Source organism: Drosophila mauritiana, chromosome 3R (genome assembly GCF_004382145.1).
Source record: "Drosophila mauritiana strain mau12 chromosome 3R, ASM438214v1, whole genome shotgun sequence".
NCBI classification, from domain to species: Eukaryota; Metazoa; Arthropoda; class Insecta; order Diptera; family Drosophilidae; genus Drosophila; species Drosophila mauritiana.
Window position 1 is genome coordinate 11864009 of NC_046670.1, and position 18094 is coordinate 11882102.

The following is an 18094-nucleotide window of genomic DNA, read 5'->3' on the forward strand; positions in this document are numbered from 1 at the left end:
TATACAAATATGAACTAAAATAATAATACCTATTAAGTAAAACATAATCAAATGTACAATGTAAAACAATGTAACTGTTTATGATTTAATGAAAACAAATACAAAATTCATATGAAATTGTATGGAATTAATTCAATAAATAAAACCAAAGTAAAATAAAGATGAATAGTAATTCAAAATGTTATATCCGGATTTTGTGGCGATAAGCTTTTGTCAGTTACTGCTTGATGCTGATTGCTGCGTTACACACATTTTGTGTTGCCATCCTAGGTTTTGCAGTTGTCAGGAGCTGCCATACTGACGTAAATACAGGTAAGCTCGCGGAAGTGTAGAAATCAAGATGGCAACTCCGGACATGTGTATAATTTCAGATGGCAACTCGAAATAAAAAATACTATAAAAACGCCAAGTGTGACCGCATCCATGCTTGTCAATCAAATTACCTAACGCGAAAACAAACGGAAAAAAATTGACGAGCCACAGCTGAAAAAAGGCATTTTATTTTGCAATCGCGGGCGGGACGGTTCAAAACAGCGCGACTCCTCGCGAGCGATTTTAGAGCATCACAATCGATCTGCTTTCCTGGCTGTCGGACGAGTTTTCGAAAAACTCGGGAAGGGATTTGGATTTGTGCTAAATACCATGTTGAATCGCAACGAATCGGAAAAGTGCGCCGTTTGATGCTCTAGTAACCGAATTAGAGAGCTAGAATTACAAATCGCCATCGAGTCGAAGTAGGGAAATGCAATTTTCGTCTTCCTGAGACCAAAAAAGAAAGAAAGAAAGCAGAGAAAATAAAAGAAACACGAAAGGCGAATGCAAAGTGCGCAAAAAGATATATGTATGTTTGTATGCAATTCGATTGCCAGGAAGACACGGAAGCAATAAAAAGTACGGGCAAAAACGCAATCGCAATCGTTACACATATTATATGTACATATATTCGCTCGGTTGGAAAGTTCTTTTGTGCAGAAAATCGAAAAACCACACAACAAAATAAATTGCTAGGCAAAAAAGGCAGCAACAGCATCCTCAAGAATCTGAATCTCGCCGCTCTCTTTCACTCTCTCGCTCGTGCCCTCTCTTTCTCTTGACGAAGGCGAAGAAAGAAGCAAAGCAAAGGCGACATAAAATTACCCAAAATCATTATTTTTCAACGTGCTGGCTGCTGTGGCATTTATGCCAAATAACTGAATCACAAAAATGGATTACAAATTCATTGTTTTCAACGCAGCAAGGGACAACAATTTGGCGCAATTGAAGGTAAGTTTTGAACATACCGTAAGCATTGCGAACTGGGATTCGGCAATTTCTCCTGCACACCTGGTCCGTCCAATTGGAAAGTTGCGAGATTCTTATTGTGATTGTTGTTAGAAATCTCAGCTGCTCAGTAAACTCGGCAGCTTATTTAGCCTTGTGACTAATCAATAAAATTCTCTCGCTCACACACACACTCGCGCACTATCGCAACACACAACACACACACACAAGCACTCTCCGCTAAGCCGTACACGCGCATGTGTTCCAGCGGTGCTGTTGGGCCCCTCATTGGAATCTGGCTTGAACATAGCCAAATTACGGAAAAATCTAAATCTTTGTAAATTCGAGTGCTTTTAGGAATGATTGCAATTAAGCCAAACTAGTCTACCACTTCAACATTATTTTAATGATTTATCTCCTCAGATTAGTTGATGTTAAATGTTGAATAGTCTGATGCTTCTAAAAGACCATCTAATAGCATTTAAGACCTACTCAAGTGCGCCAAGTAAGGTTAATATTTGTATAACCATTTTTGAAAAGTGAAGAATGTGATATGAATATTATATTATATTTCTTGTGTTCTAATAGTTTAGAATGCAAACTGTGAGTTGCTTGCGGATTTGTAAAATTTCCGCTGATTTCTGAAAACAATGCTAGCATAGTTCATCGATCGCCTAGATCTCCAGCTAGAATCTAGCTAGATGCGCCACACCGCCGCAAGACAATAACAAATACATATGTTGGGTCTGGCTGGTGTGCTGGTGGGCGTATTGGATTCGAAACTTTTGCTTGCGACTGCAAGACTTACGAGCGAGCAGCACACTCTTTGCATAACCAAAGTTCTTGGGCTCGAGCTTGAGCTGTGGCTATGCCTTTGTCTGCCATCCATGTGTGCCATCCATTCCAGCCAAAGGGGCAGCTTGACATTGGCACACACCGCCGCCAAATGGAAGCCCGTGCACTTAGCAACGCAACTGCAACTGCCGCAGCGACTGGCTGCAATTGGCGCTGTTGCATTGGAGCCCACTTTTGCATTGTTTTGCACAGCGGCTCGTGGGTGTTTATTATTTAGTACGAGCGAGCAGTTTGATTCTAAGCTTAGCACAGCCATATTTTGCATGTATGTACATATATACATATATACTTGGGCCTGGCAGCTCGGAAAATTAGATGTGCATACGCAAATACGTGACATGGAAATGGGTTCGTACGAGGGAAATGCAAATCAGCTGGAATAACTCACTTGGGCGAAAGATTTTCCATAACAAATGTAGAAACGAGCTGCAATTAGGCAACTTCTTGTTGACACGACAATTGGATTAGTCGAAGGTCGCATAAATTAACTGCTAGTATATTTGCATTATATACAAAGATTTTGCAATTTATTTGAGTGCTATTTCCTGTCTTTGTTAATGATCTAAATATTACTAGTGCACTTCAACTTGCACAGAGAAAGGCGATTTAAATCATGCCATTCTTGTTAGTGAGTAAAAAAAAATATGTCCAAATTATGTAGATTTCATTTTCCAAGAGAACCTTCTTATCAGTGAATTGTTTCCACAAAAACATCTGCCGGGGCCAAAGTTTAGGTGCCCATATAAATAATCGTATTAATAAATTCTGTTCAGCGAATCTATGTTTATGTTTTTGTTAATTATAGAATTAATCTAGTGGAACCTTTGCTTGGTTTTCCCATCTCTTTGCTTTTCACATTTTCCCCGCACTTATTTCGATTCATTTCCTTTTGGGTTGCTGCCTTATCTTATCGGCTCAGACACTCGCCGTTTGTTTGTCAATACATATTTGTGTTGTTTTTGCTGCTTTTGCCCAGCTGATGAGTGCTCCAAATGCGTAGCAAGTATTTTTAACCATTTTATGCGAGTGTTGTTTTTGCATTTGGGCCACGTTGCCGCTGCCGCTGCTGCTGAACACGTTAATAACGACGGCGAATTTTAACAGCTGAAATCACGTCGTCAGCGGCGGCGTTTTACTTCCGCGATTGTCACCTGCCGCAGCACTTCGCCCCGTCTCTTTCTCCGCCCATATGCCGCTCTCTCTCTCGCTCGCTCCCGCTATTTCCGTGCCCCCCAGCAACGCCCACAAGCGAACGCACTTTGCTTATTAAAGTTATTATTATGCTGATCGCCGGAGGAACAAAGAGCCATTCCACTGGCTTTGTTTTTCGGCTTCCTTCTGCTTTCCGGCTGCTGTGTTGACAAATATCCTTGAAAGCGTTCAATCACTCCGATTCGGAAGGCTCGACCCTCAACACTGGAAAAAAAGACCACCAATAAATACTATTTTAAAATTACTCCAGTAAGATATTTCAAAGTAAATATAATAGTTGAAAGCATATAGTTAGAAACCATATAAAAGTACAAAAATTTATTTCTCTATTTCGATTATATTGTTTTAAACGCAGTCACCTAGTGATCATATGGCTCAAAAAGCTGGCTTCCAATCTTTATGGAAGTGTTATGTTTATAAGGTCGCATTGCCAGCACTTTTATGAGCTTGTTCTCGTTCAGATACTCAAAGCTTAGCCCACCCTTATTTGCTCAGTGCATCACGATCTGGATATTCCTGTTCGCTTTCGGTTATTGTTGTTCTCATCGAACTTCCTGACTGACGACGCGGGGCTCGACCCTGGAAAATATGTCATTCAGAGGGGTGTGAGTTTTCGGACTTCGTCCAAATTGAGGACGAGTGCCCTGTAAATGGAATAAATAAATACGATGCGATATAAATACATAATGCATACATACATATGTACGTACGTACGTATACATATACGCCGAAGAGTGTGCCCCGAAATAGCATTTTCTGTATGGGCTGCTGCACTCAATGCTCCAAATGCGAATGGGGGAGACGCTATCAGCCTATGGAGCTGTGGAGCAGTTTGGCTGTGTGTGGAGCTGTGTCGGAGGCAAAGGCAACCTGCTTGGCGGTACGACGTGCAACATGTTCTAGCCTTCGCCCCGTGGAACTGGTTTTTCTTGCTCGCCGTTGTTTATGTTTGTTCCAAAAATAAGAAGGCAACCCCCCTCGCCGCCCCAACAACACTCAACTCCCCTGCTTACGGAAAACAAAAATAAAAAAAAAATATAAAAAACACCTAAGCGAAGAGTTGAACGCCGTACACGAAGTTGAAGTGCCACTTCAAGTTGAGTACACACAACAAAATATTTCTTGGTTCTGCTTCTCTTCTCGGTTTCACTTCACCTTCCTCTTTGACTTTGTTTTCCCCACTTTGTTGGGTCTGCTCAACTATACATACATACATACATACAAACATATGTATGTATGTACGTGATATGGGGCCAGATCGAATGATTGAAGAGGTTGAGGGTGGATGATGGATGGAAAAACTAGACCATCTTTGTAGATCTACAGATAAAACGTCTTAAAAGCTGAAGAAAACCGTTGTCAAGTAATTAAGAGAACGTCTTAAGAGAACTCTCCTTAAAAATGCTGAATTATATTGAAAATACGATGAATTTGTTATGAATGTGCTACTACCGAGTAAAAATAACCCTACATCTTATATAACCTTTACTGACACGTGCCAGTTTTACTTCTCTATAAATTACATAAACATGTCCCAGGTGAATTAAAGGTATCAGTCCGGTTTAAAAGCATTCGAATGTGTGTATTTTTGCTGCGCCTTTCAAACGAGCTGGCAAACTCTAACCTTTGGGCCAGTTTTTAATCAAGAACGGATCTAAGGTTCAATGACTAATTTCCACTGAAAACTGGTTTGAATTAAATTAAGTACGGCTCACCTTAGAAACGCTAGGGTTCAGTGATCTTGAATCGGTTTCTTCTGGCTTTTAAGCTAATGAATTTATATTGCATATATATATATATCAGAATTCAGCTGATTTATGTTTAATAAACTTAGTTAACTTAGTTTCTATGAAACGATAACTAATTTGAACGATCGTATGCTATTTCTCGAGCACACTACACACTCATTTCGTTGAAAATTGGTCATTATTGATTAACCTTGTAACGATAAGCAATTAACGAATACTGATTAATTATTCTCACTTATGTCTCATTAAACTCGTTGTAGTTGTTGCCTCGCGATGTTTTTAATTACATGCAAACACAGCTAGACAAGTCCATTCGAAATCAAGAAAACCTTTTCGCGCAGCAACACACACTTCAATCAGGCAGCGTTTTTTGAGCGTTTTCAAAACATTTGCCAAGGCACAACATTTAAGATAATTCGATGTACACTTTGTTATTGGTTTTCCGCCTCAATCTTTTTTTTATAGTTTTGGCTTTATGCAAAAACCGAAAAAAGCGAATTTTGAGTTGGTCAACAGCTGTTTCTTTTACACTGTTTTTGGGGTTGAGGTTGATTCTTGTGCTGTGCAATTTACTCGCTTGCCGTTTGTTGGCGTAACCTCAAAATGCGAAAATGCTGTCTGCTCTTTTTTTAAGCTTTTGTTCGATATTTTTTTTGGGGCTGTGCGGAGTTGGAGCTTTGGATCTCAGCTTGGGGACCTGCTTTTCAATTTATTTTTTCTACGCGCCTGCCGCTCAACAGCTTCTTGATTATTAGCTCGCCGTGGTGTGTGTAAGGTCAGAGCCAATCTTGCTGGTTTGCTTTGACTCCGATTCTCTGTGGATGTGAATGTGAATGTGGATATGGCTTTGGATGTGGATGTGGATGTGCTCTTTGTCATCCGCTGGCTTTGTGGCCATTGGTCTCTGCTAGTACGAGAATATGTGCACATATTCAAGTACATAGCAGGTGCACTCAGAAAAAAAAAGGTTCTTAGCCTGTTGTAGGAATACGAAATTGGTTTTGTGTAGGAAAGAAAGAACTTTTCCTAGGATTGTATAACATATAACCCTTTTGTTTTTGTACTTTAATTAAAAAAATGCTGCAATCAAAATTCTTTTCTGGAATTCGATCCTATTTTTAGAACTCGTGTTATTATTAAACATGTTTATTGAAACTCTGTTATTCATAACCGATAAGCTAACTTTATTTATTTGGAATTTTACAAGGCGATTTGTATGTATGATTTTCTATATATGTACTATATATATGTACCAAAACATCTGAACAACAAATAAACAAGGAAGGGCAATTAACAGCAACAAAGATAACAACACAATTGAAGCCGAAGAGCGGAATAAGCGCATAGTACATAGTAGATACAAAACCCAAGTTTGAACTCGGTGCGTGTTCTGTGTGTACATATATATATATGTACATATATATGATGTATGATGATAGCGTTCATTGGCTTTATGGTGGAGCGTTTTGTTCGCTTTGCGCTTGAATTTAATTTCAGGCCTTTTGTTTTGGTCTCTGCACTGGGAGAAACGCCTCAAGAATTCCGCGGCAGATTGTTTGGCAATCGAGAAACTAACTAACTCTATTTCCAACCGTTTGGCCAAATTCGAACACTAAGAATGGTTTTGCAACTTTTGGCGAGCTTTTTGGCCATTATGCAATCGCCATGTAGAGTGAGACTTGGCATTAGGAAGTGCTAAAACAAGTTGCCAAATGCTCGAGTAGAACTTCTTAATTAAGCAACACATTTGGCTTAAAATGATTTCTTATATATGTACAACCGACTTCGAACAGCTGTTGCATCATAGCGGTTCGTTTTGCTAAATCCTAAATAAGTAAATAATATTTTATGGCTAATGTATTCATAACAGGAGCCTGGCAATTGCTCGAGTAAATAAGCTAGAAAACTTGTTCTGTGCAGAGGAACCGTTAAAACCAAATCGAGAGCAACGTTCCAGTCAGAAGCATTCAGAAATCGGTAATAAGACAGCCAATTTGAGTGTCGTAAAATTCGCTGACCTCTTTGGGCCAAAACGAAATATTTGCCAGCGTATAAATGCAAATAATCATTCAAAAAGCAATTATATTTCTTGAAGGTGACATCCGGCTTGGAGGTTTAACAACCCGCGTAATTAACCATGACTGTGAATTGAACAGCCTAGAAGCGTGGCGCATTATTATTTCGCTCAGTGCACTTTTATCGTCCATCTAGACTACGAGTACTAACGACGCCAACAAAACTCCACAATGAGATCGAAAGACAAAGTCGCACGCTTTATCAAAGTAAATTATAAAAATTAATAATGTATTCAATACCACCCTAAAAAATATGAACAATATAAATATTATTATTATTATTAAGTAGCTTCATATTTACTTAACATTGTATATATGTACATATGTACATGTTATTTCGTTTTAAATGGTTTTTATTGTTTTATGGTGACTGTAAACATCAATATCCTCGTAAATCAGCAGGGTATCGACACTTCGACCCCCTCCGTATAATTTCACTTGTATTTGCTATTTTATTTACTACATCGTGATTTCTACGATCCGAGCTGTCAAGTTCATCGCACGATTAACTAAAGCAGCAAAATGGAGGAAAGTGCGATGGAAGCGCTTATGAAATGTAATCATGAAACAGAAAAGATGAGGAAGCGTTTATTCAGTGTTTATGTGCTTATCTTTAGAATTCAATCCCCTCTGCTATCTGTGTTTCTGTTTGGTCAGCGAAAGAGGATCCTCCCCCAGGAGTCCCATCTCCAATCTGCAGCTCCAAACAAAAGTAATCCCATCGATGTGGCAGCGTGTGTCCAGTGATAAAGACTGCGGCTTATCGAAATGTGAGGCGCCGCTCTTAAAGTTTCCACGCTTCTCTTAATGCATTAGTATTTTTCCACTTAACCAAACACCCTGAGCCATTCAAACGACCTTGACCCTGACACTGCCGTTTCAGCTTGGTTCCAATGTGAACCCTTTCATTGAGCCACTTTGGCTTCCCTCGCCACTCGGATGCTCCGTTAAAAGCACCGTTGACCTCAAAGTCCTATGATAATGAGCTGAAGCTGCGGCTGCGCACTCCGATATTGACATCTTCGGACTGCGGCACTGAAAGAAATAAGAGGCTACTTAGCATGGCAATAATTTAAGTTTGATAGTGAAGTTGCTTAGAATGCAATCAGATCAGTGTAGGCTAACATTTGTAAGAGAAAAGTGTTATAATATATGTATTTCCTTTATTTTCCCGAAGCACACTCCCGTTTTTTCCACTGTGCTTCTGTTTGTGCCGCTTTATCGGCTACTGGTCATTTTGGCTCGCTTTGCATTTGTGGCTCGAAAAAACTCTGGCTTTTGTCACCCTTGAGCCGACTGCGCAGTCGCGGCTAAGCTAACGAATTAGCCAAACAATTTGAGACAGACGCCGCTTGACTGATTTGAATGCCGGGCCCCAAAAGCACCAAAAGACCCAAATACCGAACATCGAACACCGAATACTGAGTGCCGAATTTCAAAGCAGTATTCAGTTGAATGGTCGATCGGTCGAACGGCATCCCAAATTGAATTATATTGGAGTGTGATGACCAAGTCTGAAGTCGGCTGAACTTGGAGCCCGGCTGGGCTGTCGTCTACTTGCATATGGCGTCGACATTGAACTCGTTCAATGTCAAAATTATAATAAATTATGCGTGTGTGCGGCGGTTCAAAGGGGGGGGGGTTTGCCCCGGCGGGGGGATATATGGCGAACGGTCAGAGCTGAAAAATTGATCGCGTAGCGAAAAACGACCAACTAACAATTCACACAGAGCAGCAGAAAACTATGAACAACAACAATGGAAAGTTGTTTATTGTTTATTACACGGAAACGAACAATTTGTTGTTGCTCTTTTGTTCGTGTTGTTGGCTCCACTTAATAGCGGTGTTTAGGCCGTTTTTCGCTTGACATTTGTGCATAGCGGTAAATGGCATAGCTCAAGGTGTTCCCACTCTCGTTTTGAATTTCGAGAACAAACAGCATGTGAAACGCTCGAAAAACAGCTGATTGCCTTGGAAATCGGTGTTGTGAGCGAACATTTCCCCAATTTGCCAAACAATCCAAGGAACACAGACGGCAAATTAAAAACAAATTTATTTCCACAATTTGTGGAAGTGAAATTTTCTCGTTGTTTTTGTTACTTGCGTTTCTGTTTTTCCTTTCTGGCGCGAGTTGAATTATATGGATATTAAAACATAAATTAACTCGGACCACTGCATTCGGACTTTTAGCATATTTGCTTGGCGATTCATTCATCTTCTCTCTGCGGGGGAACTTTTCGGCTTTTGGGAATTTCTCCTTTGAATCAGAGATTCAAATGAACGAAATTAAGTGGAAAAACAAACAGGACTTTCTTAAGAGAATCGCTAATGCCCATTTTGTGGTATTTAAACTATGGCAAGCAAATTGTAAAGCGTTTAAAATGGGAATTACACGCATGTGTCAAATTAGACAAGTGGCTACCGGGTTAGGGCTTAAATTAAATATTGGTATTAGATTATTGCTTGACTGACTGCATCATTGGATAGTCTGGGATTAATACTTATGTGTGTCAACAGAGATACTGCGGACTTAATGGTTCTTTATTGCAAGGCAAATTGTTTGCTGTGGAATTAGACATTTATCTGTCGATAAATATTCATGGCGTTCGCCTCTTGATTGTTGCAAATACTGAACCCAGAAGTGCATATTCAAATTTCGAACAGGCTTTTTTGAACGCCTTAAATGTGTTTACATGTGTACTTTCTATCCGCCTGGGCATTCCCACTGTCACTGGCTATTCGATCACTTAGCATAATTACGTAAACGCCATGAGACATTTAGCAAGTGAAGAGTTTCCCATAATTTCGTATCAATTTCTTGATTGGATTTCCTTCCATATCTGCGCCGGGGTCACATCCATTATAGCATAATGTGGAGCGACCTGAGCACGATTGATTGATTTTCCTACACTGCCACCTTACAACCTGCCACGCCTCCATCCCCATCGCCCTGCGAACCGCCCACATTTCACGTGCCACTGGCTTTCTGTGCCACACAGCCTGCCCCGTTTTACCATTGTCAGTTTGACTTTTCATTTCGTTTAAAGCTTTTTCGGCTTCGGACCTCAACAACAAGGTTAAATAATGACCAAAAAGGAAGCTATGGAAAGCGAAAAGGTAGAGGGAAAATCGGTGAGACAACAGCATGAGTAATTTGTCTGCCATTGGGCTAAATAAAGTCATTTTCAAGGTGCCATCCTGGGTGAACCATAATTACTGCGTTCTCTAAGGTGTCTAAAAATCAATATACTGTTGTTATCAAGTTCATTAGAAGTTAAAAGTGCCACACTTCTTAAGTTTAATGTTTATTTTTCTAACAAGTGGTTAAGTCAAGAGTGAAAACAACCAGGAAGCTTCTGGTTTTTTGAGCGAGCTGAAGTAATAACTTATATAGATTAAATCTAACAACTTGAAGATGTTTTGCGAGTGGAAGAGTGACTGCTACCAATGTTCCTACGATATTACCCCACTTGGAACGCCCGTATCACGCAGACACAATGCTGATTCATGGCTGTCAGAGTCGCAATCATAATTGATCAAAAGGCGGAAAAGCAGCAAACAGCTGCCGATGATCAACTTTTGCCTCGGGTGCGAAAGCGAAAAGTTCAGTAGCCAATGAAATGAAATTAAATGGAATCGACAATGACGCGACGCTGTAACATAAATAAATATACTTTAGCTTTTGCTTTCGCACCGAATTAAATGCAAAATTAATGCGTAATTTGCATTGTTCAATTCGCTGGCGCACTTGCACATTTGTTTTTGTGCCGCGAATGCTTCCCAATAATCTGTATTTTGAAAATACATACGTTTTCCGCCTAATAGTCGTGCCAAAAATGTTTCTTAATTTGTATTTTCTCAAGCTTTCTCTGGTTCTTTTATTGGTTTAAATGCTATTTTTTCCTTGTCACGCGCACGAGGCGTTGATTGCCGCCGGGCGGGCGGAGGGGATTTTCGGGGGTCTTAAGGGGGGCCAAAACAAAGAATTCCGCTGTCTGGTGACGATACCAACAATATCGACACTAGGCGTATTGGCCAAGAGCGCAGTTCTCTCTTCGCAAAAAGTAGGAAGCGATTTCCTGTTGACCGAAATTGTTAGGACAAATGTTGGTAAGAGCATTCTAAAGCAGAGAGAATAAATCATTAGACAATACTGCTTGAAATGAAATATTAATACATAAAGGGTTTTTCAATACTAGATAAATTAGAGCCTCATGCAAATGCTTTTAAAAATAAATACGTGATGTTATTTCTATTCAGTTGCCTTCGAATCTGTGACAACGTCGAACTTTCTAGGTTGTACTGTAGCCAAAGAGCCGTGCGGCATTCACAAGGTCTTTCGATGCCATACACCCCAACCCCTCCCACTTTTCTTTTTTGCCAGCATCTCTTAACTTGGCTTCCCCGCTTTGTTTTTATTTAGTTTCTGGTTCTGAGCAGACTGGTGAGGTGTTTTTTTTTGTGGGGGGTATTTAGGTGGCGATTTTTAGGTGACACAGACATATGAAGGAAAACTAAAATTGAGTCAGATAGGTGGAAAATACTATTGTCTCGACGGATGCGGTACAGCCAAGGTTTTCAGCAAATGCGTTTTACTTCCCTAAAAAGCAGGGTTACAAACTTTGTAAATGTTTTATTATATTGCTTTCTTACCCTTTTTTTTCTGAGTAGGATTATGGAAATGATTTGAATAATTATAAATTGAATTGATTGGAACTTTGTTGTTGATTCCTTTGTGCTTTAATATATTCGCCGTAGCCAATGTGGCGACCATTCCACCCCACCGCCTACCACCCACCGCAACCCCTGCCCCCGCATCTATCCGCCCATTTTGCACGCGCTGGCAAACAACATAATTAGCATACTATAAAACAAAAACGAAACACGTTTGACATAAATGAATTTCAATTTCAAATTGGCATGGGACGCAATGCGGCCGCTACACAATAAAAATCATCAGCAACTGAGCGGGGAGCTATACTAGATTCCCCAGCTGATTTCTGGCTATATCTCCACGATTTACCCACCCATTTGTGCTATCCATTGCCCAGGTGGTCTGAGTTTTTTTACGCTGTCAGCGATTCGCTGTGTTCGTCATCAATTTGTTTGAAAGCAGCCATAATTATTATCGCCTTTTTATTGATTAAAAACAAATATTATCTAATTGGAATTTTTGTGTGATTTGGTAACTATCAGAGGGGAAAACAGCTTATGATATGAGCTGGATTGGTATGGAATGTAATCCAAATGTGATGCAATCTAGATACTTTATAAGTTCGCAGTAATAATAGCTTTACTGCTTATATAACGCAGTTCAGAATGTCCAATGATTGATAATCTTACTAAATATGCAATGTTTCCCTACTATTTTTTAGGCCACCCTTTACAACAAAAGCTCCGGCGAAGTGGGCAGCCTGATATCGGCGAAAGTGAACGGAGCCACCCCGTTGGTCATCTCCTGCCGCAATGGACACTACGACATTGTAGAATACCTATTGACAAAGTGTCGGGCCAACGTGGAGCAGGTGGGTTCGGTCAGTTTCGACGGCGAGCCCATCGAGGATGCCCCACCGCTGTGGTGCGCTGCGGCCGCCGGCCACCTGGGCATCGTGAAGATGCTCGTCCGCCGGGGGGCGAATGTGAACAGTACCACCAGGACGAATTCCACACCGCTGAGAGCCGCCTGCTTCGATGGACACTACGAGATCGTCAAGTACTTGGTGCACCATGGAGCGGGTAACTATTTGGTTTTTGTTTATCTTACCAATCTTCCAGCTATTACTTGCTCCATTTAATCTAAAACTAGACATATCAAGTTTGTGTATATTCTATTTAAATATAAAGGTCTTATAAAAATAATAAATGGAACTGGTTTTGTTAGTTTTGCCTCTTGATATACGTGCTAATTGTTTGTCTAATTCCGCAGACTTTGAGGTGGCGAACCGTCACGGCCACACCTGCTTGATGATCGCCTGCTACAAGGGTCACTTCCGCATCGCCCAGTATCTGCTCTCCCTGAACGCCGATGTGAACCGCTGCAGCGTGAAGGGCAACACGGCACTGCACGACTGCGCCGAGTCGGGCTCCTTGCAGATCCTCCAGCTGCTGCTCAAGCACGGCGCCACCATGGACGTGGACTATTACGGAATGACTCCGCTGCTGGCGGCCAGTGTCACCGGTCACATGCCCATCGTGGAGCACTTAATCACTTTGCCCTGTGTGAGCAGGGAGTCGAGGATTCACGCTCTGGAACTGCTGGGTGCCACGTATGTGGACCGGAAGCGGGACATGGCAGCGGCACTGAATCTGTGGCGTCGAGCGCTCGAGGAGCGTGCCGTGGAGCCACCGCTGGAGAAGAAGGTTCAGGAACAGGTGCCGGCCTATGAGATGGTTCGCGAGGTGACCAGCGTGGAGGAGCTGGAGGAGATGGTTTTGGATCCTGATGAGATGCGAATGCAGGCTCTGGTCATTCGGCAGCGCATTCTCGGACCCACCCATCCGGACACCAGCTACTACATTCGATTTAGGTGAGTTAATATAATATAATTGCATTCCCCAATTGCGTTATCTAATCACCTTTATATCGATTTAGGGGCGCACACTATGCGGACGCTGGTCGCTTTGACCGCTGCATCGAACTGTGGTCCTATGCGCTCACCATGCAGCAGAAGATTCTACAGCCACTCAGCCCGATGACGCAGTCCTCGCTGCTGTCCTTCGCCGAGCTGTTCAGCTTCATGCTTGTTGAGGCGGGTCGCCTGCTGCCGAGAGGTCGAGTGGTTCCGCCGATCGAGCCTGACAGCATGCTGACGATATTCTACAAGGCTGTCAAAGAGGTTGAGCGCGGGCTGGCTTTCACGTTGGAACAGCAGAAGGACCAGCAGCAGCCGCAGAAACAGCTGCCAGCAGCTGACAAATCGCCATCCTGTTCGGCTTCCTCATCCGCATCTTCCTCCTCCTCAACGACGCTGCTTTCGGCGCATCAGCACGATTGTAATCACGATCCCAATGCCCTGAGTCGCACCATGATAAGTGCCATTCACATAGGCTGTTTGCTGAGCTCCCTGCTGGACACAGACGCCCTGAACCCAGAGATGCGTCGCCAGGTGATGGGGGCGCTGTACCGTCTGAATCGCTTGAAGGTGCGCGTAAGATTTGATCGCACCGCCTTGCACTACGCCTGCTATCGGGAGGGCACGCTGGCCGGCCGCTATCCCTCATGCCAGTTCCCCTCGGTGACGCTGGCGAAGGCCTTGCTGGAGGTGGGAGCTGACCCGAATGCCATCGACGAAGCGGGCAACACGCCACTCCATTTGGCTACCATGCAGCCCTATGTGGAGCCCCTGTCGCATATTCTGCTCGAGGGCGGAGCGCATTTGGTGAGTATGGTATCAAAGGCAGTCCCGTTGACCTTACTAATGTTATTCTCTCCTCCTTAAAGGACACCAAAAACTATGCTGGCGAGACGTTTGAGAGTCTGCTGGCCCCCACGCCCATGCATAAGATCATCGACCCAATGAAGTACACAACGCTGGCGTGTTTGGCCGCGAGGACGATCAAGAAGCATGACATTCGCTACGAGGGAACCGTACCAGCCACATTGTACGAGTTCATCGAGCTGCACTAGAGACGAGGATCGGGACGAGGACTGGACGAGAGTCAAGCACTCAATTCACTCAATCACTCAATTGATCACTAGATGGAGCAATCGATCAACAGCCTGCCCGCCCGCCATCCATAACATAATATCTACTACTACTATGACTACCGTCTATTTACTGTATAATTAGAGATGGAGAGAGAGTTCGAAACTATGCTGAATGATGAAATATGGACGAGATCGTTACTAACGACTGGAAACTGATTTGTGATGTTAGCAAGCGAAGTGCCTGAATCGACGGATCAGGACGATAACTACTACCACTGACAACGATAACAAAACAGAAGCCAATAAAAGGAAATCAGGCAGACAACCGAAGCAACGCGATGAAATGTTCTAGAAGAGATGATTTGCTGTCTTTGAATTTTGCTTGCGAAATGTTTTGAAACTTTCTTTTTAATATGTGTTCTTGCTACAACATTTTGTATGACTTATCATTAATAGAATATTGTATGTAATTGTACTATATGACCAAAAGCCTGGGCGAGATTGAGCAGCTTAATTTTAATTATCTGGCATCAAGCCGACTCCTCAACTGCTGCAGCAATCACGCCCAAGCCACGGAAAATCCAAAAACCAGAATACCTAAAACAAAAACAAACAACAAATTATTACCGGCCACCACACACAACTCACGACTTAGTGATGCGTTTGTTTATAAACGAGAAAACGAAGTTTTGGAAATATACAAATTGTAATTAACAACAATAATCAACTATTGGTTTATACCTGGAATTAAACATACTAACTCTAACTCCCAAGCAACATAGCACCGACTTAAAGAACCCAAATGCAAAACCTTAATGTATGATATCTACGTATGCAAATGTGTAATATCAGCTAATTCTGATCACAGGAATACTTTGACTTATGTACTTGCAGAGCATTTGCTTATCAAAGGAGTTTTAGCTGCAGCGCATCGAATTGCCTGACAAAGTACATTGGTGTCTAGAAAAATATATTTCAAAAGCTGAAAGTATCTAATATGTTAAAGTTTTGTATAACTGGCTAAAAAGGTATTCGTATGTACATACGCATTAAATCACAATTGGTATATTAGCAAATTATGGCTTCTTTGAGTTGCAAATCATCGTTCGAAAGCAGTTTCAAATTATTAGTTATTAGGTAATCAAATTTCGCCATTTTAGCTCTAGAACAGCTGAAAATACATATTTTAAAGGGTAGTCAAAAATAATTGTGGGGTGGCTATTAACTTGGCCAACGTTTCAACAGTAGCATATGTGCATGTGTCTAGCCACCAGTGTGTTCTGAAATGCAATTCGATGTGCATTCATTAGGCTTATGCAAACGTATAATTATTGTATCTATGCTAAGCACTACAAACTGGGCTCCATGGGAAAAAAGGTGGTTTATGTAGCTCCAATCTGGAATTGTGTTTAGCTAACTACACTGCAATTTTTTAATTGGAACATGTAAAGTTTTTCAAATTCTCGTTTCGATGTTGTAAAGAAAATATAATCATTTAACAAGGGTACATTCAAAAATAAAGTTCACGTTTGTGCTAGGGAAAGTATTTTGTTTTGCCTGTACTTGATTTGTCCGTGTATGTATGTAAAACCTTAATTTAAAGAATATTTTCGAGACAGAAATAAAACTGATAACTATTTTAATTGAACGACTATAAAAGCGGGTTGGCATTTGAAGTTTGGTCACAGCTATAGAAATGTTCCTTCAAACTGTTCGGTATTTGCTTTTGGCGGGGATTTTTGCACCCAACCTGGTGGCGTCCGAAGGAATCGAGTCCTACGAGAACTACTACAACGAGATCCATGTTGATGACGAGCAGGCGGAGGCCAAGACCCGAAATGCGTTGACTTCTCCACTCCAACGCTGGCCAGGCAATAAGATATTCTACCGCATATCCACGGACTACAGCGAACAGGAGGTGGCCAATGTGCGGACAGCAATGTCGAGTTTTGGCGAGCAAACCTGTGTGCAGTTCGAGGAGATCGAAGGATCTCCGCCCGCAGGCAAACGATATGTGTCCTTCAAGAAATCGCCCAATATGTGTGGCACTCGAGTGGGCTATCAACCCCTGTCCTTTGGTCCGCACGAAGTTGTCCTTAACGAGAAATGCCTCACCATGCCGGCTGTAATTCAACACGAAACCCTTCACCTGCTGGGCCTTTTTCACGAGCAGAGTCGTCCCGATCGCGATGAGTACGTGCAAATCGACTACGACAATATCCCGAGGAAATACTGGTCGCAGTTCATGGCCATGGATCAGACCACCACCTTCAATGTTCCATACGACTACGAGAGCGTAATGCACTATTCGAAGAACGCCTTCGCCAAGGATCCCTCAAAGCCCACAATTCGAGCCCTAATCGGTGGTAAGGCTGTGGAAAGGGAAATGGGTCAGGTGCGAGGACCTTCCGAAGGCGATTGGACCAAAATTCGTTTGATGTACAAGTGCTAGAGTGGAGGAAGCAATCCGCGAGGACTAGGATTGGTTAATAAATATGTTGCGTTCTGAAGTGGATGTGTTTAAATGGAATGGTTTAGTATGGAAACTATCAGACCGATTGCATGGTCTTTCAATCTTTTATGGCTTTTCATTTGAGTCTATCGCTAAGTCATTTAAGCGCCACCCACTCGAAAAGTGCTACCCGTTTAATGCCAATCATTCAGTGTCCGTTAACTGGAAAAACGTTTTTCCAGCCTCTTGAAAATGGGTAGCCGCTCGAACATAAAGGAAATCCAAATCCAAGCCCAAGGCGAATGCATTTGATTTCACAGAAGTGCAAGTGTAAGTGTCAGTTAACTTTGGAGCAGACTAAGGAGCAGTTGGGGAAGAAAGCGGGGCCTCTCGATGCTGAATGGGGTCTGCCGTGGATTGGGCATGAGTCCAAACGACTGGGCAGCAAACAATCCGAATCCCTGGCACTTAATGTGCACTAAGTGCTTAAGAAGGCCGAGTGTCTGGAGCTGCCTATTGGAAGTCTCTCACTCCGCTGTCCAGTAACCACCCACTTTGGAACAGGATACCATTTCATGGATGCCGTTTTATTTAAATAACGCTTTTAAATGCCTGACGGCTTTGTAAAAATAGAATTGCACTAGTTAAGGAATCAATCAAGCAGAAATTGAAGAAAATTTCATCTGCTTAAATTTAAAGAAAATATCCTTGCTATAAAGCATCCTTCTACCAATTATTTTGACACGAATTAACTTATGTGCTCAGATAGGAATAACATTTACTGAAAGGTGAGGAATATTATTTAATAGCTTTGACCTTTAGGGAAAACTGTCAGCAAACAAGC

At 42.0% G+C, this 18094-nt stretch overlaps 2 protein-coding genes and 1 long non-coding RNA gene across 3 annotated transcripts; 2 read left to right on the forward strand and 1 right to left on the reverse strand.

The window, feature by feature from the left end:
- The first annotated feature begins 470 nt into the window (after positions 1 to 470).
- On the forward strand, positions 471 to 15521 carry LOC117142887 (protein fem-1 homolog CG6966). The gene is made up of 5 exons (XM_033307162.1): positions 471 to 1263; positions 12526 to 12886; positions 13077 to 13677; positions 13743 to 14529; positions 14592 to 15521. Exons 1-5 carry the CDS (start codon positions 1204 to 1206, stop codon positions 14775 to 14777), a joined length of 1995 nt encoding a protein of 664 aa, XP_033163053.1. The 5' UTR covers positions 471 to 1203; the 3' UTR covers positions 14778 to 15521.
- LOC117142889 lies at positions 2557 to 5898 on the reverse strand. Its single transcript, XR_004459584.1, has 3 exons — positions 4026 to 5898; positions 3687 to 3971; positions 2557 to 3531 (listed from the first exon to the last, which is right to left on the reverse strand). It is a non-coding gene; the product is annotated as an uncharacterized LOC117142889 (long non-coding RNA).
- Positions 15522 to 15623: 102 nt separating the features above from the next.
- On the forward strand, positions 15624 to 17250 carry LOC117142888 (low choriolytic enzyme). Its single transcript, XM_033307163.1, has one exon. It carries the CDS (start codon positions 16495 to 16497, stop codon positions 17248 to 17250), a length of 756 nt encoding a protein of 251 aa, XP_033163054.1. The 5' UTR covers positions 15624 to 16494.
- Positions 17251 to 18094: the final 844 nt, after the last annotated feature.